The 23130-nt window shown below is 38.9% G+C and overlaps 1 protein-coding gene across 1 annotated transcript in view; it reads right to left on the reverse strand.

Annotated features, from left to right (window-relative positions):
- Positions 1–23130, reverse strand: part of LOC135083212 (paired box pox-neuro protein-like) — a 63459-nt gene that overhangs the window by 10106 nt on the left and 30223 nt on the right. The window contains exons 3-4 of the mRNA XM_063977947.1: positions 12027–12207; positions 11798–11954 (exon numbers count right to left, since the gene is read on the reverse strand). Coding sequence (XP_063834017.1) covers positions 11798–11954; positions 12027–12207 — 338 coding nt within the window. The remainder of the gene's footprint in view (positions 1–11797; positions 11955–12026; positions 12208–23130) is intronic.

The following is a 23130-nucleotide window of genomic DNA, read 5'->3' on the forward strand; positions in this document are numbered from 1 at the left end:
TATTTTTTTAAGACCTGCGTGCGAGCCCGTAACGTGCGAAGCAAAAAATGGATCTCTGTAATGGATTTTTGGACTAGTTTCGATAATTGTTTAGTAGCTTATTGATTCTATCAAACAGATGTTGCTCGTGTAATTGGTGGGTGTAAAATCTTCTTAGCTATTATTTTTGGGGTAAAAAGGTAGCGTGTCAAGATTTTTTATAGTTTTCTAACATCTTCCAGAATGTGCAAAATAAAATTAATCATGAAATACTTAAAATAATGAGTAATGTGTCTTTTCTTTGATGAATTTAGTTCACAGTATTTTATAAGTTAAGTAAAATCCATTCCATCCAAAGCTTGGATCCAAAGTCCTCCATGATTTTGCATATAGTTAGTTATTTTAATTAAGATTTTTTTTAGATAGTGTGTTACCAGTAGCATTGCCTATAATAAAAGTTTCAAAGGTTGTTGATGTTGTTGTTGTTGCAAGTAATAACAAAAATGCAGTTAGATCGGAATTTTAATGTTTTCGATTACCTCGTTATGTTCTAGTCTTAAGGTGTTTATGGACAATAAAAAGCCAAAATAACGAGGGCTACCATACACTGCAGCCGTCACGATTAGAATGGAAAACCTTGATAAATTAAACACCATCTAGTCCTTGCGACGAATGGGCTTGATATTGTGAGCGTGCATGGGATCACATACTAAACTACAGTAGAACTTTAGACAAAAAAAAAATATTTAACAGTAACTTATTTTTCATGAAGTAAACGATGCGCAAAGATATCGCAACTCTTTGGCAGAGCGACAATAAATGTACTCTGTAGCACAAAAATCTAAACACCTTGATTTTCATACCATTATCCATATTGTATTGAAGTCAAAGCCTCAGAAATAACTGCAACGATGTCTCGTTCAGTTGAGTGTATTCGATTATAAACTGCGGAAGATAATAAAACAAATGATTGCTAGTTAACAGAATTCCGACATTTATCATTCACAACTCTAATGACGCAAATAAAACTAGATATAAAGCGCGACCAGTAATGGATAAATAACCAAGGCTCATGCCCTTAAAAAGAAGCAAAGAGAGTAAAACCGTACAGCCACAGATAATATAGGTACAGCCTAATGCGTAGCGCGGTGGCAGAGGCTGCGTGAACGCATTCCCGCGCGTCACGGAGTCGAAGTGTTCCGTTCTCCGCGCGCGACGCTTTTTGCACTCCCGCGCATCAATCATAGCTTGACACATCCAATATCGGTTTTTGCACGGCCGAGTCGAGATGCCGCAATATGCTCGTAACTGTCCACAAACGCGTGGACGATTAGCGTTTCTTATTACCGATTTCTATTAGACTTTCCACCTTCCTGATGGGGTGAAAGATAATTTGCCGGGGCGTGAGACCCGTTGGTTTAATGACGGATTGATTCGATATTAATTCGAGTGAGGAAGAGATGACGTTTCTCCATTAATACGGAGTTAATGGGCTACTGCAGGTGCATCGTCTAAGAGTTGACATGTTTTTTGCCATGTAATAAATAGGTCAGTGTACTGGAGAACTCTCTAGCTGAGCATGTGTTTTGTTGTAATATTAATAGTTCGCGAATTATGTTTTAGTACTAATAAGTTACTTGGCTGCTCCTTATTGAGGATCTATATTTATCAAAGCGAAAGGTCACTGATTGACTGACTCACTCAGTCGTCACGAAATCTCAGAAACTACAAGTGCTAGGAATTTCAAATTTTGCATGTTGGTTCCTTTTAGAACGTAGGTGCTCACTAAGAACGGATTTTACGAAACTCCACCCCTAAGAGGGTAAAACGGGATCCACGCGTACGAAATCGCGGGCGGGCCGCTAATATCTTATAAAGTTAAATTGGTAACGTTTTCAAGGTTCCGTATATCTTTCCCAAAAATGAGAGATATTGAAACTTGGGACTTTTGGACTTTATTGTTCTTTAAATACCAGAAATATTGACCAGAACAACAAAACACTGTTCACTTACAAAAGGTCTGCATAGCATTGCGAGCTCAGTCATCAAGATTCTTTCTACAGCACCACTTTTTGTTCCACTTCAAGCAAAGAATCACAGGTCCAAGGCTATCGGAAGGCGCGACGAAGGCCACGGGAGCGAGATTTAACATTTAATCTCAGAGGATGTGAATGTTCCCTAGTAATTACGGATTTTTGCAATAACATAGGTGCTCACTGCTTGCCCACTGAACGAGTTTGATCGGAAAGACTTCATTAAGCGAGAAATAAAACCGTGCATTGCGGTTAACGAGACAATCGGAAGTCGGATTGGAATTCCGAATGACCATGACTTATGCGGGTCTATCAAAGGCCTTTGCGATTGCTTACTTCAATTATTTTCTTCATGCAGTTTTATTAAACCTATCGTATAGCTTAGTATTCAAGAAACTTTTATTTTTAGCAATAAATTGTAAATTGAGTTTATATTAAAGTAAATTTGGACCTGGAAAATAGTACTGTACTAGAGGAGTCCCCCAAGGGTCAATTATAACACCGATTTTATTAACTGTCTTATGAGTGTGGTAGGAATAAATCTTCTTTGTATTCTAGTTACAATTAAGTATTGAGTGGTTTCACATTTTAAAATGATTCTGAAAATGACTTGGGTCCATTCAAAGCTAACATAAAATCTAAAATAACACTTGTCCGAATGCAAATTGTTTTGATACAACCAGCCAGGATTACGTCGGACATAATAACACTTCGAATCCCGAGTGAGACATCCAATAAATAGCGATAGGCACAAAAGCGGCAAACCGAGATAAACTCGACATATCGACAATAATTCCAATATGTTTTATGAATCAGCTTTACGGTATTAAGAGGCGCGTAATAATATTGACAATATAATCCGACGGTGACCATAAACGGTGTTATCGTATGATGCCAGCTTAGCCCAAGAGTTCGGGCCGTTTTGGATATTTATGCGACGTAAAATCGTGATATATTCCTAATGTGGAGTCAACTGTAACTCGCGAATGTACGGAAAAGTGTCGCCGCATGCGCGAGGTCGATGCGAGCAAGCACTGCTAGGTTGATGACTGTAGTATTCGAGTACAGTGTAAAAACAGCATTTTTTATCAGAAGAAAACATTGCAAAACAAGATAAGGAAGTTCTAGTGTAGCTCTACATTGATGATTTGTTAATATTAAGTTTTCAAACTTTAATGTCTAAAAAAAATCTGATGTAAGAGACTCCATCCAAAGTGATAATGAACATATTAATCAAAGGAGAGCATCTGGGGATATTAATTATTATTCTGGATCAATCTTAGATCCTCAAGACAATAAGGAAAGGTCATTTTCAAATAAAACAACAAAACGCAACTCGACTATCGAAACATCTGATTCTGCACGAAAAAACGAATCGGATACGTTTAAATTTCGAAATTGTGACAATTAGGGACAGGAACACAATCGGACGGGCGATCTGTGGTAATTTGTAAGCCATGGGTCATGGGATAGTCGGGCGGGCGGCACCTGTCGGGCTATCGCGATGAGAGCGCTTAATAACCGAGCTTTGGACAATTCGTATGTAAGGGACATTACATTTTGTAGAATGGGGCCTAATTTTTCGAGCGAGCTGGTAATTGTGCGACGGTTAAGCTAGATCAAAGCTAAATGAGGGTCAAGAAGCGTAAGTAAGTAAAGTTAGGGACCTATTAAGGTCACAAGAAAATAAGCAGTTTTATCTAAAAACATGGTGGATAAGGCTACATTCTTAGCCTTAAGCAAGATTGAGCTATTGCTTGGCTTGAATCTAAGGCTTGAGTCTTATTGCGTATTTTGGTAGGTATGTAGGTATGTACTATAATATTACGTGATTGGATAGCTAAATTGGGAGTTATCAAAAAGTCACGGAGACTAAAGAGCACTAGCTCAATTTACCTCAAGAGTCCAAGTGATATAAATAAACGTGTCGCCGGATATGAGGGTGTTTTAAATGTCCAATGATTCCTAATAACCTGAGGGTAGTTCACGCAATTGACATTCGCTTGAACCACGACACGGGGGTCGGGACTTTTGTGATAATCGCGTGATTTCAAACGATGGGGACGATTCGGTGAATCGTTTTGATATGTATTTTTATGATGATTTAGTAGATTTCACTACTGCAGATTTTTTATTATACTATACTTATTTTTTTTAAATTAAAATTAGTGTTTGAAGGAGGAGTCTTTAATAACCTTTTTTCCTACCAGATGTGATCAAGTTTTACGAGTGATATTTGTCCAGAAATACCAATGTGTTAAAGTTAAGTTTGTGAATAGAAGCAAACTTAGTTAAAGCGAACAATAGAAAAATCAATTTTCATGAATTTAAATTTAAATATAAGTTTATCATTGAAAACAGATATAGATCGCAGTGCAGTATGACATGCCAAGTAGGCATTAACACTCTCTAAACAATATAACGTGTAAAATTAATTATTCACGCGGGCGACACTGGTGATGTTATTACGCGGGCAACACTGAATGTAGCAACTGTTTGTTTTTAAATCAACATGCTTTTGGAATTTTTAATGTAGATTAGTTATGGGTTTAATCTATCTATTTATTACTGACTGAAAAGCTATGTAACACGCTTTATTTACATCAAATTATTTCATGTTCATAGTTCATACTTTTTTTTAGCTTTTCTTATTTTGGGAATAGTAGAATTAGTGTGACAATAGGAATATTAATCTGTTTAGGGCTTAACCACCTTGATGATTAAGTCTCTGATAGCTTATTACGAACTTATCAGACGGATAAACTTTACGTTTTTCAAGAATCTACCGATTCTTGATTATGTTTGTACGAAACCCTCGGAACGCAGGTCTCATTCACTTTTGGTGGGTTTTAAATGATTAATCTGTATCTGATTAGCATCAATTAGTATTTTGAAAGTTTATTTATTTAAGAAAGACATTTTTTTACACCTTTTAACTTACTAAACGTTCTCTTTAATTGGCATGTTTGTGATATTTAACAAACTATTTATAACTAATTTATCTGATTGTTTTTTATCTAATTCTATTTTATCAGTATACTTTTAATGTTGTTTCTATAAATAACTAACCAAAGACGGATATAGGCAAGATAAATCTGTGACAATCAGTGACAATGTCGTGGAACCAACCTGATAAGAAAAGGTAGATAGAAGTAATTAAGTATAAAAACAAGGGAGCATTTAAAAAATCCACACGAAACGAGACGTTTAATTTGGACAAAAATGAATTTTGGTAGAGACCAAGTTACCATTCGTTGCAAATAACTTGAAAGGGCGATGATCATCAAGAGCAGGTTCTTATTATGCAATAAGAAATATGCTTGTGATCATTAAATTGCTTATTTCAGTTCCACTGCTAGACGCAAGGCTCTCCAAAGAGCACGATCTCTATATTTCTTCATCGAGTCATCGGTCAAGCTTTTGTTTTTCTTCCTTTTTTCTTTGGAAATTGGTAATAATTTTTACAAATCCAAAAGGCGAATCAAATCTTCGGAATACGATGGAGTTATCACGCAGGCGCCAACGTGTTAATTGGCTGTAACGCGGCGAATCAAACTTAGGTACTCGACAGCACATCAATCTTAACACTGTGGCATCTTATGTAGTTGTGAATACGGTGATTTTTCAGCAAAAAATGTATTAGTTATACTGACGTTATACACTGCGGCTACACAGTGCGTGGCAACTCTTGCGCAGCGTGCCATGTCAGCGTTATCTTTTCATAATTGCTTACTTAAGAACATTGCAAGTTATCTAAAAATGACGAATGAAAACGTCTCTAGAGCATTATTTTACGCTACTTAAAAATGATACAAGTCTGACTGTAAATGTGTAAGTTTGTAAAATTGTAATACATATTTCGGATTATGATTATTTACCTAGTGATCACAATTTTGCTGTGGCCTTCTAAAAGCGTGCTAAAAGATAATAATATGTAAGTAAGGCGTTGATCGACAATAATGTTTAAATTAAGAAAAATGATTGAGTAATAAGTAAAATATTTATTAGAGAATAAATTTTATAATAATAATACATGAACTTAAAATGACTTAAAAACTAAAATTTAAAAATTACTAATGATAAAAACTATTTACAAAATAAAAAATACTTCACCCCCAGCGCCGCAGTCAGGAATGGTGCCCAAAAGGCTGGCAGCATTGCCACGTTGAATGGCCAGGCTAATTCTCTGACCAAAATAGCTGCCAGCCTTTTGATCACCGGTCACCTCGGTGAGCCTTTTTGCCAGTTCCTTATAAAAGGTTATTTATATAAATAAGTTATTTAAGTACGCTACCAACCGTGCGATGTGGAAGTCATTGGGGAGGCCTATGTTCAGCAGTGGACGTCCTGTGGCTGAAATGATGATGATGATGATGAAGTACTTAGTTTGCTGTTTTATGCATAATAAATTATACAACACAATCGTAGAGTCACGTACTAACTGAAAGCATTAGACTAGAGATTGAGGTTAGATTGATTAGAGATACAGAGATTGTGACTAGGTACTTGCGAATTCTATTTATCTTGCCTCTCAATACGTGGGTATCTATAGATATGAAATAAAAATCCCCGCAATCCGAAGCCCACAGCAATAATAAATCGCTAAGCACAATAAACCGCGGTGTGAAAGTGCCTGTAGCGCTCCGCCCCCCATAAAAGCGCCCACTCATTACCGTCAAAGAAAAACGGTGTAACTTTAGACCTCGGCCTGCCTTTTACAAATTGAGCTGTCCTATAAAATACTAGCTTACCGCCCGCGGCTTCGCCCGCGTGGAATTTTGTCTGTCACAGAAAAGCTTTATCGCGCGCGTCCCTGTTTCAAAAACCGGGATAAAAACTATCCTATGTCCTTTCCCGGGACTCTAACTCTAACCGGGAAACTATCTCTATACCAAATTTCATCAAAATCGGTTCAGTGGTTTAGGCGTGAAAGAGAGACGGACAGACAGACAGACATAGTTACTTTCGCATCTATAATATTAGTATAGAAGTATAGATTAATTAGGGGGGTAATCCAGAAAAAAGTCGTTCGTTTATGTATTTTTAATCTTTATTTACTTACATCGTAGTCAGACGTGGCCCAATCATGAGGCTAAGTGGGGTATTCGATTGCCCTGCAAAACTAACAAAGTACTTAGGTATATCGTAAAATGCATAGTTTATTCTAGCTTCTATTTAAAAATACATGTAACAATAGATTCGGACATTTTTTGGTATGTAGTTTTTAATTTTTTGTCATTTTATTTATGTGATGCTGGCATATCCTTCTGGACTTACCATGACACAGGTTTCACCATCTTTCTTTGCATTTCATCTTTATCGGTCAAAGTCCATACAAAAGGTTAAAGTTATAGTTACGGTTAAAGTTAAATTGGTGCAACTTAGCAAATATTCTATCCTTTTTGGTATTTACAAGTCCTCTCTATGATGTTTATTTTTATCTGAGCATATCATATTCTTTTGTTTTTTGGTAACACCAATCATCACCATCATCATTTCAGCCATACGACGTCCACTGCGGAACATAGGCCTCCCCCAATGACTTCCACATCGCACGGTTGGTAGCGGCCTGCATCCAGCACCTTCCTGCTACTTTTATCAGGTAGGTCGGTCCACCTTGTGGGTGGACGTCCCACGCTGCATTTTCCGGCACGTGGCCTCCACTCCAGAACCTTGCTGCCCCATCGGTAACACTAAGAATCACCGTAAATCGCACTTTTTCATGAATCATCGGACGTCACAGTCAAGTCATTACACCGAATCCAAAACTGAAGAATATTTGCCACAAAAATAAAGATAAAAGCTAAGAACATTAAGACGCAGTGTGAAAGTGCACAATAGTGCCGGCGCAAGGCTTAATAGTGGGTAGTAAAGTGTTGGTCATAAATCCTGGATGGGTCTAAAGCCTGCAATACACGTTGGCCGAGCTTAGGCCAATGCAAAATACGCGGACAAACATGTGAACACTATTGGCCGAGTGCGCGCGAGCGCCTTTGATTTGTGCTGAAAAACCGACAACGTTCCGAAGTGCGGCAAGTGGTCGCGAGTGATCGCAAGTTGTAACAAGATACGCCAAATGAGTTCTATACACGTTGGCGGTTGACTTACCTCGGCCAACTAAGCGAGCGAGACCGAGCGACGGCAAGACAATACAAATCTACTGTCTACACCTACACCTGTCTTGGTATTGGCGTTCACTTGGCGACGCTCGGCCAACGTGTATTGCAGGCTTAAGAGATGCAGGGCGATGCAAGCAAATATTGGAGGTCGATGGTGGAACTGACAAACGATTAGGTTTGGCTAGGCTTTGTTTTAGAGATATTGAAGTTTCAAAAATTTCACGAATACTCCTTCTTTGCAATACTTTAAAAATAGAGTCAGTGGTAGACATAGACTTGTTCAGTGTTTTTTTAAACTTTAATAAAATCTTTAATGGGAAATAAAAAGCAGATGCTACCTACTCAATCTATAGGAATGTCTTAAATATTTCAAGTTTAATTGCCTCTAAATAAAAATTGACTTTGTTACTCTACACAACTAAAACAGTTTAAAAATTTTCGACGCGCACCATTCTGTCACCGATTATAATTTCTACGGCAGTTTTCTTCAGAAACGTTTCGTGTTTAACAGCGATTAACGGTAATTTTAACGAATACCGGTAACGAATTAACAACGGCTTCAATTTCAATCAAATGGAAGCCGACTAAATGCTTCTGAAGTGATCGTCGATGATTTTAGAAAAAGCGTGTCTTATTGTTTTTATGGGTGGATGTGTAATGCGTTTTTCGCTGTAACTTTTATCGTTACGTTGTTAATAACGGTAAATATTTGTCGGAAAAAACGCGGGCATTGGCGTGCCTTCCCACACTAACGATTTGCGTTGGTCGCGTTATGATATGTTGGATTTGAGCATGCTTCAAAATTAGTTTGTTATAATTGCTGTAGTACTCGTAGGTTTATCACAACGAATCGTAATACAAACGTAGCTTTATATACAGGGTGACAGGGATATTCGGACTCATTTGTTGTTAATGATCTTTAGTATAACCCCTTTCAAGGAATAGGTCGAGTATCCCTGTCACCCTGTATATTAACTTACATGCCACCTTACACATGTATAATTTTTTAATTAAATGTGATAATTTCAAAAAATATTATATTATAAAGTTTTGCTTAAACGAGCTTTTGGTAAAACGAGCTTCAGTTTTTGAAATTCTGGAAGTTTAACCTCTAATGTGCAGAATACTGTTTCTCATATGGATGTTACAGTCAATAATGCTATTAACCTTTATCGATGATCACGGGTATCTCACAAATCATCTACACAAGGAAAACGCTTAATAAACACAATTAAAACACAAACCAAATCGTTTGCGACCAAAAATCGCGTGATAATTCAAGGTGCCTTTCGTACGTACTTTAACCTTTCCAAATCGAAGGTTCCAATTACCCAATCAAGCGATTTTCCACGACTGGATCATTTCTGTTTATGCCCACGACTTACCTTTGATTATTTGGAAATCATAATAAAGATAGCAATTTGGAGTTCGCCACAATAAACTGACATAAAAAACTATTTATTATTCAGTGTTTATTAACAGTGTAATAGCCTGGTAATTATGGGAGTCATTTAAATAAATATGATGGGCAATAGTGCACTGCGAAGGGCGTTTGTACATGTAGATATTATTATGTTCTTCATTTGCATTTTCTGGCATTGAAATCAGATTTGTTTGTCACAGTTTATTTACTTCTTAATTTATCTTTCCTTCTAATTAGAACTTACTAATTAGCAAGGTTCTGGAGTGGAGTCCACATACGGAAAGCGTAGCGTAGGACGTCCCACTAGGTGGACCGACGACTTTTATTTAATAGGTAACAGGAAGGCGCTGGATGCAGGCCGCTACCAACCTGCCTTTGTGGAAATCATTGGGGAGGCCTATGTTCAGCAGTGGATGGCTATCTTATGGCCTATGGCTGAAATGATGATGAAATAGAAGTTCTACTCTGCCGTGTGGTTCCAGCAGAGTAGAACAGGCCCGCTCCCACTCTGCGAACATCAGGCCTTCCCAACTCGTTTGGCCAGATGGGGAGCGTAGGCTAAATCCTCAATTTGCCTCTACTAAATTAGATATGTTCGTGCTCCTGCAGTGGAGACTAAATGACCTGATGATGACGTAACTGAATCACAAAATAAAGGCATTAATTTACATTAAGTGTGAAGCCTTAAAATCTGTTTGGGAAGCTTTTCCCAAATTGAAATTGGTTTACATGCTTCGGTACTTAAAATTGGTTTTGATATCACTAAAACACGCACTTTCGTGCTCACAATTTTCCAAAACCAAATCCACGTACCGTGAGAAAGAAATACCAATTAATCGTTAATAAAAATTCGTTGCAAAACTCTTGCTTTACATAAGTTAGTTCCGTGAAAAGGATGAGGTCACTGTCAAATCGAATGTTTTATCGATACTCGATTCGACAATCGATATCGATGGCCGTTGATTAGTAGTCAATTAGGCATTCCCATAACAGCACCAATAAAAGTATTCGGTGATTTCGTTGTATTTTGTTGTAATCAATTTTTGACGTCGGCATCCGTTTGAGTTCGACAAATGGAGGTTTTATTGGCGTACCGAATTTAGTGAGGTCGATGCTTACTGGATGGTGGCGCTGGGGGTCCGCAGGCGAATGGGAAAACTATTTCTACGATTGTAACACGTGTCGAGTATGAACTTCCATTAAAATTGGATTTGCACCTGCAAGCGCATTCCGCGCAGCACCATCAAAAATGTATCAAATGGTTAAAATTGACTCGTTTGACGAAAATAAATTGGTGGTTTTATTTTCAGCGTCATAAAAGGTATAAGTTAGTTGATACTTTAATCACGAAAATAAAGGATCTAGTCTAGATTTAAAAAAAGAAGGAAATAAAATAATACAAGGTTATTAATCGTAATTAATGTAAATATTTTAGCTCTGCATGTAGTTCATAATAGAATGCAATTTTAATTGATTTGCTACAAGTTATGTGAAGTTCAGTCTAATAACAATTAATTGTGCCAAATCAATAAAAGTTAATTAGTATTGTGCTAAGCTCGTAGTGTGTCAAAAACACAAACTAAAACGTAAGCTTAAAGTTATCTATGCGGAACCCGTCAAAAATACAAGCACGGCGCTCCCCCCAGGCGTGTCGAAAGGCCAACCCAAGAAGCCGAAAGCCTCGGTGCCGGTTAAATCTTTATAGTTTATAATTACGGCTGATTGGCGGCGTGACCCGCCCGATTCGCTCGTGTGTGAACCGACGACCGCACTGTTGATTCTGTTTTGTTTTGGGTTTTTTCTTAATTTTTTGAAAATGGTAGCGTTTGTCAATAGACAGTATGTTTGTGGTCTGTTTAGGTACTTGTAGCCAGTGCGAATTTAAAGAAAATACCATCTGGGGCCAGCGTCAACAATTAAAAGTTGTCAATTAAAAAGCCCGCGAATGTTAAAGCCGCTCTGTTGATTCTGTTTTGTTTTAGGTTTTTTCTTAATTTTTGATAATGGTAGCGTTTTATCTCTTTGTATCTGACCAGTGTGAATCTTAGACAATGCGCTTCTGTGGCCAGCATCAACATTAAAGAGTTGTCAATTAAAAAGCCCGCGAAGGATAGATAGACACACTGTTGTACTCGTATGTGGCCAGTGTGAATTTATTTTTAAGCAAGGTGTGAAAAACATTGCTCAAAAATAAAATTGAGAAAGGGTTTTGATGAGGGAATTGCCGTTTTATTTTCACTCACCTTAGTCTTACTCCCGCCAATAGACCCAGGTCTATACGACCCGGTCTCGTAGAACCTCGTCAGGATCTTGGAGACACAGCCGTGTGAGACCAGCAGCTGTCTGCTGATGTCACACGGCCGCACCCCCATGATGGCCAGCAAGGCGAAATAAAGGTAACTTAAGTTTATATTATTTTGTCACGCTCTTACCTTAGTCTTGCTCCCGCCAATGGACCCAGGTCTAATCGACCCAGTCTCGTAGAACCTCGTCAAGATCTTGGAGACGCAGCCATGGGAGACGAGCAGCTGTCTGCTGATGTCACACGGCCGCACCCCCATGATGGCCAGTTCTACTATCCTTTTACGGACCACGTCGGGCAGGGGGCGCCCGTTCACGAAGACGCCCCCTAATTGGTTCACGCCTGCTTGCCCTGTGGACAATGAATTGACTTTAGGCATCACTTATTTAGCAGAGGGTCCTTTTAAGCCTGTTTTATAACGGCGCGCGCACAGGTTTTGTCACCGTGACAGTATGTCTCTTATTTTATCTTTATAAAGATGTAAAAGAAACAGATTTATTCTTATACTATCACGGATAATACTGCCACAGCGACAAAAAAGTCACCCGTGCGCGCGTGCCTCTAGTGTATTGAGAAAAAATACCGCGAATTTGGTTCCAGTTGCGCTCTGAGGACAAAGCTTTTTTTTCGTATCGTTCAAGCAGAGTAGAATGGGACCAATACCACTTTTCCCGTGGATAAAAAGCAACTAAGGGTCAAATATGCGAATTTCAACTTAGGAGTTGGTAGGCAGAGTGGGGAGTGTGGGCCAAATCTTCGATTGGAAATTAAATTAGATACTAAAAAGATAAAACTCACAGTGGTAACTAAATGACCACAGAATAGTGATGAATTTTCTCAGCCCTGCGGCCTAGCTAAGTGATAGAAGTGGTCCATAAAAAAACATAACTACATTATAAAAGTAATAAACATTTTTCATTGATATAATAAGTGAAAGTAGATACTGGCATGTAGCAATATGAAGTAATAAATATAAAAAGATATTATTTAGAAACCTTATTATTGCGATTATATCAAACAAACAAATACATTATGCACACAATTATAATCCAATCCAAGATGCAAGATAACCACCCCTGTCTTATGTCTCAATCGGAACCTCACATTGGGTTACAAATGAGTTATTTGGTTATTTGCAACGGACCGCGGTCCCACCTGCCCCATTTAGGCTAATATTTATTTGATTGCCAAATTCACGTACCCTACCTGGCAGTGTTGAATAAAAAAGTTAGTGAGTTTTGGTTCCGTATTGAAAGAAAAAGCATTGAAGATCTCGTAGCTATTAAAATTTTCTAGCATTAAAAGTCGCATCTCAAACTAAATTTTAAAGAAATTCGTGAATCGATTCCTACCTTAGGCAATTCCATTTTTTATGTTATTTTAAATCGCGTAGCTATTTAAAATATCTTGAAATATCATATAAAGAGTATTTTTTTATTGACTGTAAATTGTAAATATTTTAGTTTGCTGACATAGAAACTACAACAGCTTCGTAGCCCACTTTAGCTACATTCGTAGCATTTTATGTAGCAAAGTCTACGAAATTCGTGGAGCAACTAAGCTCTTCTAAAATTAAAATATAATGTGCCCCTTTTTAATAACTTGTCTATTGAATTCAACCTTACCATCAAATATTTTTGTTTGATTAAAAATGACATTTGATTTAAGTAATTACAAGGGAAACAAAGTAGGTTCTTAAGGTGTGTCACTTTTATCCGCGGACCCCTAAATATAATTTCTTTTGCTGTGCGCGGTCTGCACAACAATTTATTGTCTCTCCCTTAATTAAAGGTCGTGTAATAGAAAAAACACGAGTCCACGAGGCGAAAATAAGTTAGAAACCTCGTTAAATTGATTTAAGTTATTGTTTAGTCCTGTTATTTTTGTAGAATTACAAGTTAATCAAAATGTTATCGAAACTTATGTGAAAATCCTAGTAATATTATAAATGAGAATGTTTTTGTGGATGTTTGTTACTCTTTCACGCAAAAAATACTGAACGGATTTTGATGGAACTTTACAGTATTATTGTTTATATAACCCAGAATAACATATAGGCTTAAATTTATGACGAATGACGATCTGTGACAAACTAAATTTCACGCGGGTGAAGCTAAAAGCTAGTTACTATTAATTTAGTTCTAATTTAGGCTAAAAGTAAATAATTGCTATGAAATTATGTAGGTTTAATATTTAATTTTTACTTCAAAAGCTTTCTAATCCAACGAATTTTATACTACATACATTTCTACTATGCTGTCAAACAAAACTCGAGAGTGGTCAAAGTACTTTGAAAACAAATAAAACGGCAAATAGCATAATATTCTATGAAGTCTACAATTAAATGTAGTGTTTTAGTAATTCCGTTAATTTCCCCACATAAACTGTCGTTCTAGATAGCAAAATCAATTTCCATTAATCCGTCTGTAACCCATGGCTACCGTTACCGTCCATTACGGGCCCATAAAACAATCGGCAAACGCCGTGCGATTTATTGCCTTAATGCAATAAAATTAGCGTTCTAATTTGTTCGTAGCAATTTGCGTTTATGACGTATTCTTTAGTGCCGCACCCGCCGGTACGCGATTTCACGCCTTTAGTCCACAAACGCTGCCGAAGCTCGGTGCAAATTGCCTTCGCTTTACGATTCTTCTTTCAGCCGATGTTGTAATCACGGGTGCACTAATTCCAACTTTATTTATCTCACCTTTGGATTGAACTTGCGAAAGCACAGGCATGTCATTAAAGAGCTGACTCTAGATGAAGTTAATCTGTCTCCAGACAGATGGGCTGGATAGTGCATCTTCCTAGAACCAGTTAAGATGAGAGCATGAGCTTAATCGATTCTTAGCGGCGCACTTGATTGAGGTAGCGGAATTCGGCGAATGGAAAGGGTATTCGATTGTGACGATCATTCGATTGATGTGATTAGTATCAGCTAGTGCTGCACTATAATTTAATGTAACATTTTTAACAGCTGCATTTGCTGGATGGATAGCAGTATTTTCCGAAAGGAAGGACTCTAGAAACGTGACGCACGGTCATTACGGATCATAGGTTTCTAGATTGATTTTATGACTGTGATATAATTTGACTTTATTAGTCAGTTTTTCCCTGAAACCTTTACTCATTTAAAGGGATGTTATTCGGCGTTTCGGTCTTTTGCTAATTTGTGTATGTTCGAGTTTCTTACAGAAAAAATGAAAAACTTTTTCTAAACAGTCATCTTATGTATTTAAAAATACCTATGTGAAAATATCAAAATCTAAAAGACCTTCATCTTGTTAGTTACTATATTTATACCACACACTTTGGCCACTTTGATACGTTCTCAGTCTTTAAAGAGCGATGCAAGAATCGACCATTTTTCAAAAACCCTTTAGCTACTGCGAAAGATCTCATTACAAGCCGGCTCGTAAACTTTGGAGCCTGACACTGAGACGAAAGTACACTCGACAGCACATCAAACTGTACATTTCTGTTGCAAATTCAATCTTATAACAACTACATAAGAGACCACAGTGTAAAGCTTGATGTGCCGTTCTGCATTTGATTTTACGCACTAGGGTTCACCACATCGCAGTAGCTATAAACTGCGCGGGAGTTGATATTTTGAACCCAATTTGAAAACTTTTTGTTGATGGTTTGCGTAGAATATTAAGGCTGAGTTGCACCACCTAACTTTATCGGTAGCTATAACGATAACCGGCGTAAATCGTATGGAGTTTGACAGATTTTTAACGTTTGTTAGAGTTAAACTAAAATGGTGCAACTCAACCTAAGTTCTCTTTTCCGGTACTCCCAGATTCTCATTTTGTTTTTTAAAACATCGAAATTAAATCATTAAGTTGTGGTTTTATTAAATCATTAAATCGTATGTAATTAATGTTGTGTCTTCTAAAATAAGTGTGTTAGGTAATTAGAAATTAACTTTATCATTAGATTTCTTGACTATAAAGCCTTTGTAATGTGTGTTCAATATATTAAAGGAAGAATGGAAGTTTTGATACCTTATTTTTTATACAATACTAGCGGCCGCCCGCGACTTCGTACGCGTGGATCCCGTTTTACCCCCTTAGGGGTGTAGGCCAGGAGAATAAGACATGAAAATCAATCAAATCGGAAATAATTCTTACAAAAGGTTTTATTGTATTAATGGCTTCATTTGTTCCTCATTCATTACACTATCCTAGGTTTTCGACTTCGACGGAGTTGTGTTTGATCCCCTGATATAATTCCAATGTAGCGACCATAGAGCCTGAATCCATTCCTAATCATATTTGGTTAATATTGGTTTGTAAACCAAGGGGCCTGAAATGACTACGAAAATTACGTTTCCATGTCGATCGCACGTTTGTCGAACGATTAAATTATAAGTTATCTCAGGGCATAAACTATGGAATCTACCGATGTCTTCATCAAGCTCAAGAACTATAATTAACAGCGAGCGCTTGTGAGAAGTTTCATGGCCTACTTCAAGCCTATATAGGAATTTATGCTCAGACATTACCGACTGATGTACAGACAGCAAATCAAGCTATGGTTTCTTATGCAGTGGTGATAAATGCTATTTTCCAACCAAATTCATAGTCTCGTGTCATGGTTTATGTACATTTGATCTATAAACATAACGGTGGTGTTAACACATCTAACAATGTTGCCGCAGATTGGTTCACGTTTAACTTCGCAGTTTATGGTTCGAATTTCATGGAAAGACTTTAAAAACTCGAATTGCGATGCCACACCACTAATACTCTGAGGTTTACAATCGTGAGGCAGTAAACGTCGTGGTCTTCTTTTTGCCGAATATCGGTCGTATATCGCGCAGGTTATTGCGCGGTTTACAGCATGTGACTGATTTTACAACGCCGCCAATCGTGCGCAGGGGCAGCGGCTACCGGCTATCTATTAATTTTAGGTTTATCCCAGTTTACGGCGCGCCCTCCGGTCAGTACACACGGAGAGTTGAGTAATTGTTTGTTACTAGCTGACCCGGCGAACTTTGTGCCGCCCTTTTGAAAATATTAAACATTATTATGTTCTTACTAGCTTTCCGTCCGCGGCTGCTTCACCCGCGTGGAATTTTGTCTGTGACAGAAAAAAATATCGCGCGCGTCCTTGTTTAAAAAACCGGGATAAAAACTATCCTATGTCCTTTCCCGGGACTCAAACTATCTCTATGTCTTTCATCAAAATCGGTTCATTGGTTTAGGTGTGAAAGCAAGACAGACAGACAGAGTTGTTTTCGCATTTATAATATCAGTATAGAAGTATAGATTAACAGTAAACGTAATTTACGCAGAATTGCTAAAATCAAGTGGCAGTGGGCGGGGCACATAGCTCGTAGAGACGATGGCCGTTGGGGCAGGAAAGTTCTCGAGTGGCGACCACGGGCTGGAAGACGTAGCGTGGGCAGGCCTCCTACTAGGTGGACCGACGATCTGGTAAAGGTCGCGGGAAGAGCCTGGATGCGGGCAGCGCAGGACCGTTCATTGTGGAAAACCTTGGGGGAGGCCTTTGTCCAGCAGTGGACGTCATTTGGCTGAAACGAACGAAAACGAATTCTAGATTGATAGATCTATCGTTTAACTCAGTCAGTACTTGGGTATGGGAGCGGCACGGGAGGGGTGACATTGACATAATATTATGACGTGATAGAGCATACACTTGTGGCGACGCCACTACAAACTAGTGACCAACAGATGGCGCTGTCACTACTTCACTATGGCACACTCCGCCGCTCTTACAAACCTGCATCGCGGTGACGGAGTTTTAGATCCTGCCAAGTATATATAGACAAACCTAGATGGTGTAAATCGGACCTTGGTCCCCGAGCACAACACCCGCTCGGAAGGAAGCACTAACATCTAGCCTCCTTATTGTGGATGAACCTCATATCCCACATTGGTGACCCCGACGTGATTGGAACGTGACCTTCCATCCACCACCATCTTCGGCATCAGCCTCCGCCATCCTCACCATCTCCGCCACTCCGTCATCAGCTCCAGTCTTCAACAAGCCAGCATCCAGCCTTCAGGGACCATCGCAGATCGCAACCGACCTTCCTGGTTCCTCGGCAGCAAGCAACCGTCACTTCACTGGTCACGGGTACAGCTCTGGCCCAGCTCCACGCCCGACCATCGAAGACGCCTCCGCTCACTATCCCGACTCACCGTGGATAGAGCACCGCAACCTGCTCGTCTCGACTCACCGCAGACTTGAGCACACTGGCACTTGTAAGCTCATCACGCACAGACTGCTGAGCTCATCCTGACGTCATCCACCTCCGGTTCTTCCGGGGGGAGTGGTGTGGCGACGCCACTACAAACTAGTGACCAACAGATGGCGCTGTCACTACTTCACTATGGCACACTCCGCCGCTCTTACAAACCTGCATCGCGGTGACGGAGTTTTAGATCCTGCCAAGTATATATAGACAAACCAAGATGGTGTAAATCGGACCTTGGTCCCCGAGCACAACACCCGCTCGGAAGGAAGCACTAACATCTAGCTTCCTTATTGTGGTTGAGCATCATATCCCACACACTGAAGTCTCGTTAACGTTTGACTTCTCAAAAACACCCTCCCGTGGCCGCTCCCATACCTCATTCACTGACCGGGGTAGATCAGTGGGTCTAGACAAAGTACAAATTATAATCGCAAAGCAGTCGAAAAGTGGTCGAAAAGCCCCTTTTTTGTATGGAGTTTTGACGGATTCGATTTTCGATTCGATCAAAAAGTGAGTTTTGTCTAGGGGGGCAGAGGGCCTAGTGTGAGTTTATAGTTTCAAAATACTGAACTGTCCTGTCCATGACATTGACAGTGGGGCGCCACCGTCAATACCGGATCGCTGGTTCCGATTTTTGCCATGTTGGAAACCTTATAGTTGAACGATGGTAGCGCCACCCTGTCATTGAGTTTGGTGGGACAGTTCAGCGTGGGTCATCTATACATCAAAAGCGCTCACTAATGAGCGCGTCAAAAAATGACATTAAATGTATGACGCATTGTACAGCGCCCCTAGCGGAAAACGTTCAAAAACTAAAATTTTCATTCATGAAATGATGTAAAAAAAAATGTAATGATGTAAACTCACACTCAGCCCACTTTAGTTGGTTGATTTGGATCTCAAATATAGCCTAGCCTTTTTTGTTATGACATAGCGTAGACAATATAAACAAATGTCAAGTGTACAGTAATTCTGACAATGGCTGTCATAACACCCAAAAGAGAGTTTATATAATTTTTACAAGTGTTTTTGAATGAATATTGTTTAAAATGGATCGCTGTCGATGCCCCGAGTACGCGGAAGCTGTAAAGGGGTTAAGATTTTACACGGTGGGCACGTTGAGGCCAGATATCATTGATAATTTTGATAGTAAGTAGTTTGAACATCCTCATCATCATCATCATCATTTCAGCCATAGGACGTCCTCTGTTGAACATGGCATAGACCCTCCTAATGATTTTCAGATTGTCCGGTTGTAAGTGCCTCGCATCCAGGAGCATCTGTTCTCCTTGTTACTCCCTCCCACAAGGAGAATAGAGAATACTGAACTCTACTGAGTTCTCTCAATTTATGTATAATAAGTATGTATTTACAAAAAAAAAGTATTTAAGTATGTTTATATCCGTTGTCTAGTACCCATAGTACAAGCTTCGCTTAGTTTGGGACTAGAAGCGCAGTGTGATATGTCTGAGGATATTTATTTATTATTTATTGTGTTCCCAGTCAAAACATAGTATTAACATGTCTCCAATTAAAATCCAGTTTACCGTCGGACTTCGCAGAGATTATAAATGCAATAGAAAATGCACTAAAGTCGCGGTGTGGTGGTTGAAATCTTTTGACTTATAACAACTTAATATTAACGTATTAATGTTCATACTCTACTCCCATTTTTCCAGGGACCGGTTACACAGCAGTCTGGATCAAGAACGCCATCAACCTGACCGACCTGAAGGTGTCCAAGCCTCGTGCCCTGAAGCTGATGGAAGACCACGAGCTGCCAGAGAACAGGCTCCCGAAGGAAGTCCGGAAGATCGAGCAGATGTGGTGTCCGTTCATGACTCCTTATGTTATGAAGAATTAGGCCAGAGGTTATTCAAAATCTTTTTAGGTATTTGCAATTTGAAGACTTTTTTAAAGCGCTTTTATACGTTATTTAGTACCTAAATGTAATCCTACCAAAAATACCTATTGTTGATTGAAATAAAGAATACGAACAAGTTATTATTCAACCTTTATGTTATGTAATATTATTGTGCATATTGGTCATCCAACGCAATGCAACATTTACTACATGCAATGCAAGAGCTTTATCTGTTGTACGTGCTTTTACAGTATACATAATATTGGAAGAAACATGGGAGTCGTCACAAGTTCAAGTTAAATTAAACTCAACATTATGCACAAGTCCCATCATTCATTAACATTTCTTTGGCATAAAAGATACAAAAAGCGCAACAATAAAACTGCGTGGGCTTACATTAAAAAATAGCAACAGACAAAATAAAAGTCATAACAATTCAAAACTAGATTCATATTTCGCACCATTCTTTATACGGCTGCCATTAAAATAAAAATCCAAATGGTACAGATTCCACGTTTTTTGTATTGATCACGTCGGTACCATCAACGGTCTCCGTGGCGAGCTCTTTTTATATTGGAATTAATCAACAATAAAACTAAATAAAAGTTTACGATATAAGATTGTAACACAGTTGTAAACACCGGAGTAGAAAATCGAATGTGATGTTTTAGATTCATTTGATATAGACCGGGCGGTTTTGACGGTAGGCATTACGTGGATAAGACATGTAGAGTTACACCCGTATTCATAAACGATGCTTGCTTAAGTAAAGCAGCAAATCGAACACACAGCGTTGAATAGTTTGTACCACATGAAGCAATAAAGATAGATGATGATAGCGCTCTGTGACTGGTCCACGCGCACTGTGAAGCCTCATAGTAATTTTTGTGAATACGGGCGTCAGCGTTTATCAAAAGTTTTATTAGAAATCTGAATATTATCTTCCCAAAAATTATCTACTATTGAAAATAATTTTCATGCAATAAGTCATTTAAGGTTAAAAAGCATGGACTCTACACTGGAGGCTATGCGTGCAAATCCTAGTTACAGGTCACAGCATATAAAATTGTGAAATAAATTGCTTGTAACCGAAACCGTAGTACGCGGAACTGACGGTCGATGGGGCAGCAAGATTCTGGAGTGGTGGCCGCGTACCGGAAAACGCAGCGTAGGACGTCCACCCACGAGGTGGACTGACGACATCATAAAGGTATCAGGAAGGCGCTGGACGCAGGCCGCTACCAACCGGGCAACATGGAAAGCATTAGAGGAGGCCTTTGTTCAGCAGTGGATGATGACTGAAACTGATGGCCCTTAAATAATAATGTCTACTTTGAATTTGAATTTCAAGATGATCAGGTTCAGCAAGATACTTAATCCTATCTAATATGTTACCTAATAAGCTTTTCAGTAAGATATTGTAAACAGCGGCTTCTTCTTATGACTGAAGTATATGAAAAAAATGCTCCTTTTACAGGGTATAAAAATATAATAAGTGATATCCACAAAATCCAACGCTCGCCGTGCCCGCCCGCGGCCGTCAATAGGTTAATTTGGCGTCAAAAGCTCGTCGCCGCGACTTGTCAGAGCTTTGACTGTAGGGCTGTCACATTTCTATAGAGAGTTGAAAAATGAAAGAATTAAAGAAAATAACATAATTTTTTCATTGCCTTCTGTCTTTCCAGAACACTATAATCCGGACCTCCTCAGGGTAAGAGTGAATATGAACCATCCTAGACTTTATCATCATCATCATCATCATTTCAGCCATAGGACGTCCACTGCTGTACATAGGCCTTCCCCAATGATTTCCATAATTATTGTCGGTTGGTAGCGGCCTGCATCCAGCGTATTCCTGCTACCTCTATGAAGTCGTCAGTCCACCTTGTGGACCATCCTAGACTTGCATCTCACTTAATATCAGGTGTGATTGTAGTTCTAGCGTATTCTGTCTGCATAAAACATTACTAAAATTAACTTTTGTAAAATGTTTTGAAAGTTATTTTCATTAGCACTCTCTAAACGTCTTAAATTACTCAGAGGTGACTGACTGACTGACTGACATAGTGATCTATTAACGCACAGTCCAAACCACTGGACGGATCGGGCTGAAATTTGGCATGCAGGTTGATGTTACGACGTAGGCATCCACTAAGAAAGGATTTTACGAAACTCCACCCCTAAGGGGGTAAAACGGGATCCACGCGTACGAAGTCGCGGGCGGCCGCTAGTTATAAATATAATTGGACCACCTCATTAACGTAGCTTTTGTTTGCTACTAGTTTTTTTTTTATAAAATACCGCTATTCTTTCGAGGTTAATATAAAACGTTTGACAACCCTAAACCCGATAGATCCATCGCGATAAGCGTAGGTGTCGCCGAACAACCACTCATAAATTAACGTTGAATCGGACTGGCCCTGATAAGCCCTATCTGGCTGTTTACAAACAGAAGGACTTGGTTAGTTAATGAGATAGCCTTTTGATATAGACTGCTACAATATTGTTGGCAGACAGTTGAACTCATTTTGAGTAAATAATAATTTTTGTACTCGTATCTATCTAAATGCAAGCTGAAGTGGGCAGGGCACATAGTACGCAGAACTGACGGCCGATGGGGCAACAAGGTTCTGGAGTGGATGCCGCGTGCTAGAAAACGTAGCGTAGGATGTACCCACAAGGTGGACCGACAACTTCATAAGGGTAGTAAGAAGGCGCTGGACGCAAGCGGCTACCAATTGCAACCGGTCAGCATGAAAATCATTGGGTGAGGCCAGGCCCGCCGCTAGCTGTTTCGTCGCCCGCGTGCAAAACCGATTATGCCGCCCTACGACTACCTACTTAATGAGTTTTGTCAAAAAAAAGGCTAATTTAATTGATGTTTTCTCATTTTTCATGCTATGACATATTTTCTTAAACTTAATAGTCCAATCAATTGGTATTTTTTTCCTGCAAAAGGTGGAAAGTAAAATGTTTTAATTTGTATTAAGTATATTTTTATGTATGGGCTAGTTATGAAAAAAGTATGTTTTCGAACTCGAGAGGTCAGAGCGTTAGTCACCATCTTGAGTTAAAGGGCCGAACATTAATTATTTTTTACATTTAACGCTTCAATAGTTGACTATATGAGAAAAATGTCTTTGAGAAGTATAAAGACGATAAAATTTCAATTGTTTAAGTA

Source organism: Ostrinia nubilalis, chromosome 23 (genome assembly GCF_963855985.1).
Source record: "Ostrinia nubilalis chromosome 23, ilOstNubi1.1, whole genome shotgun sequence".
Lineage (NCBI taxonomy): Eukaryota > Metazoa > Arthropoda > Insecta > Lepidoptera > Crambidae > Ostrinia > Ostrinia nubilalis.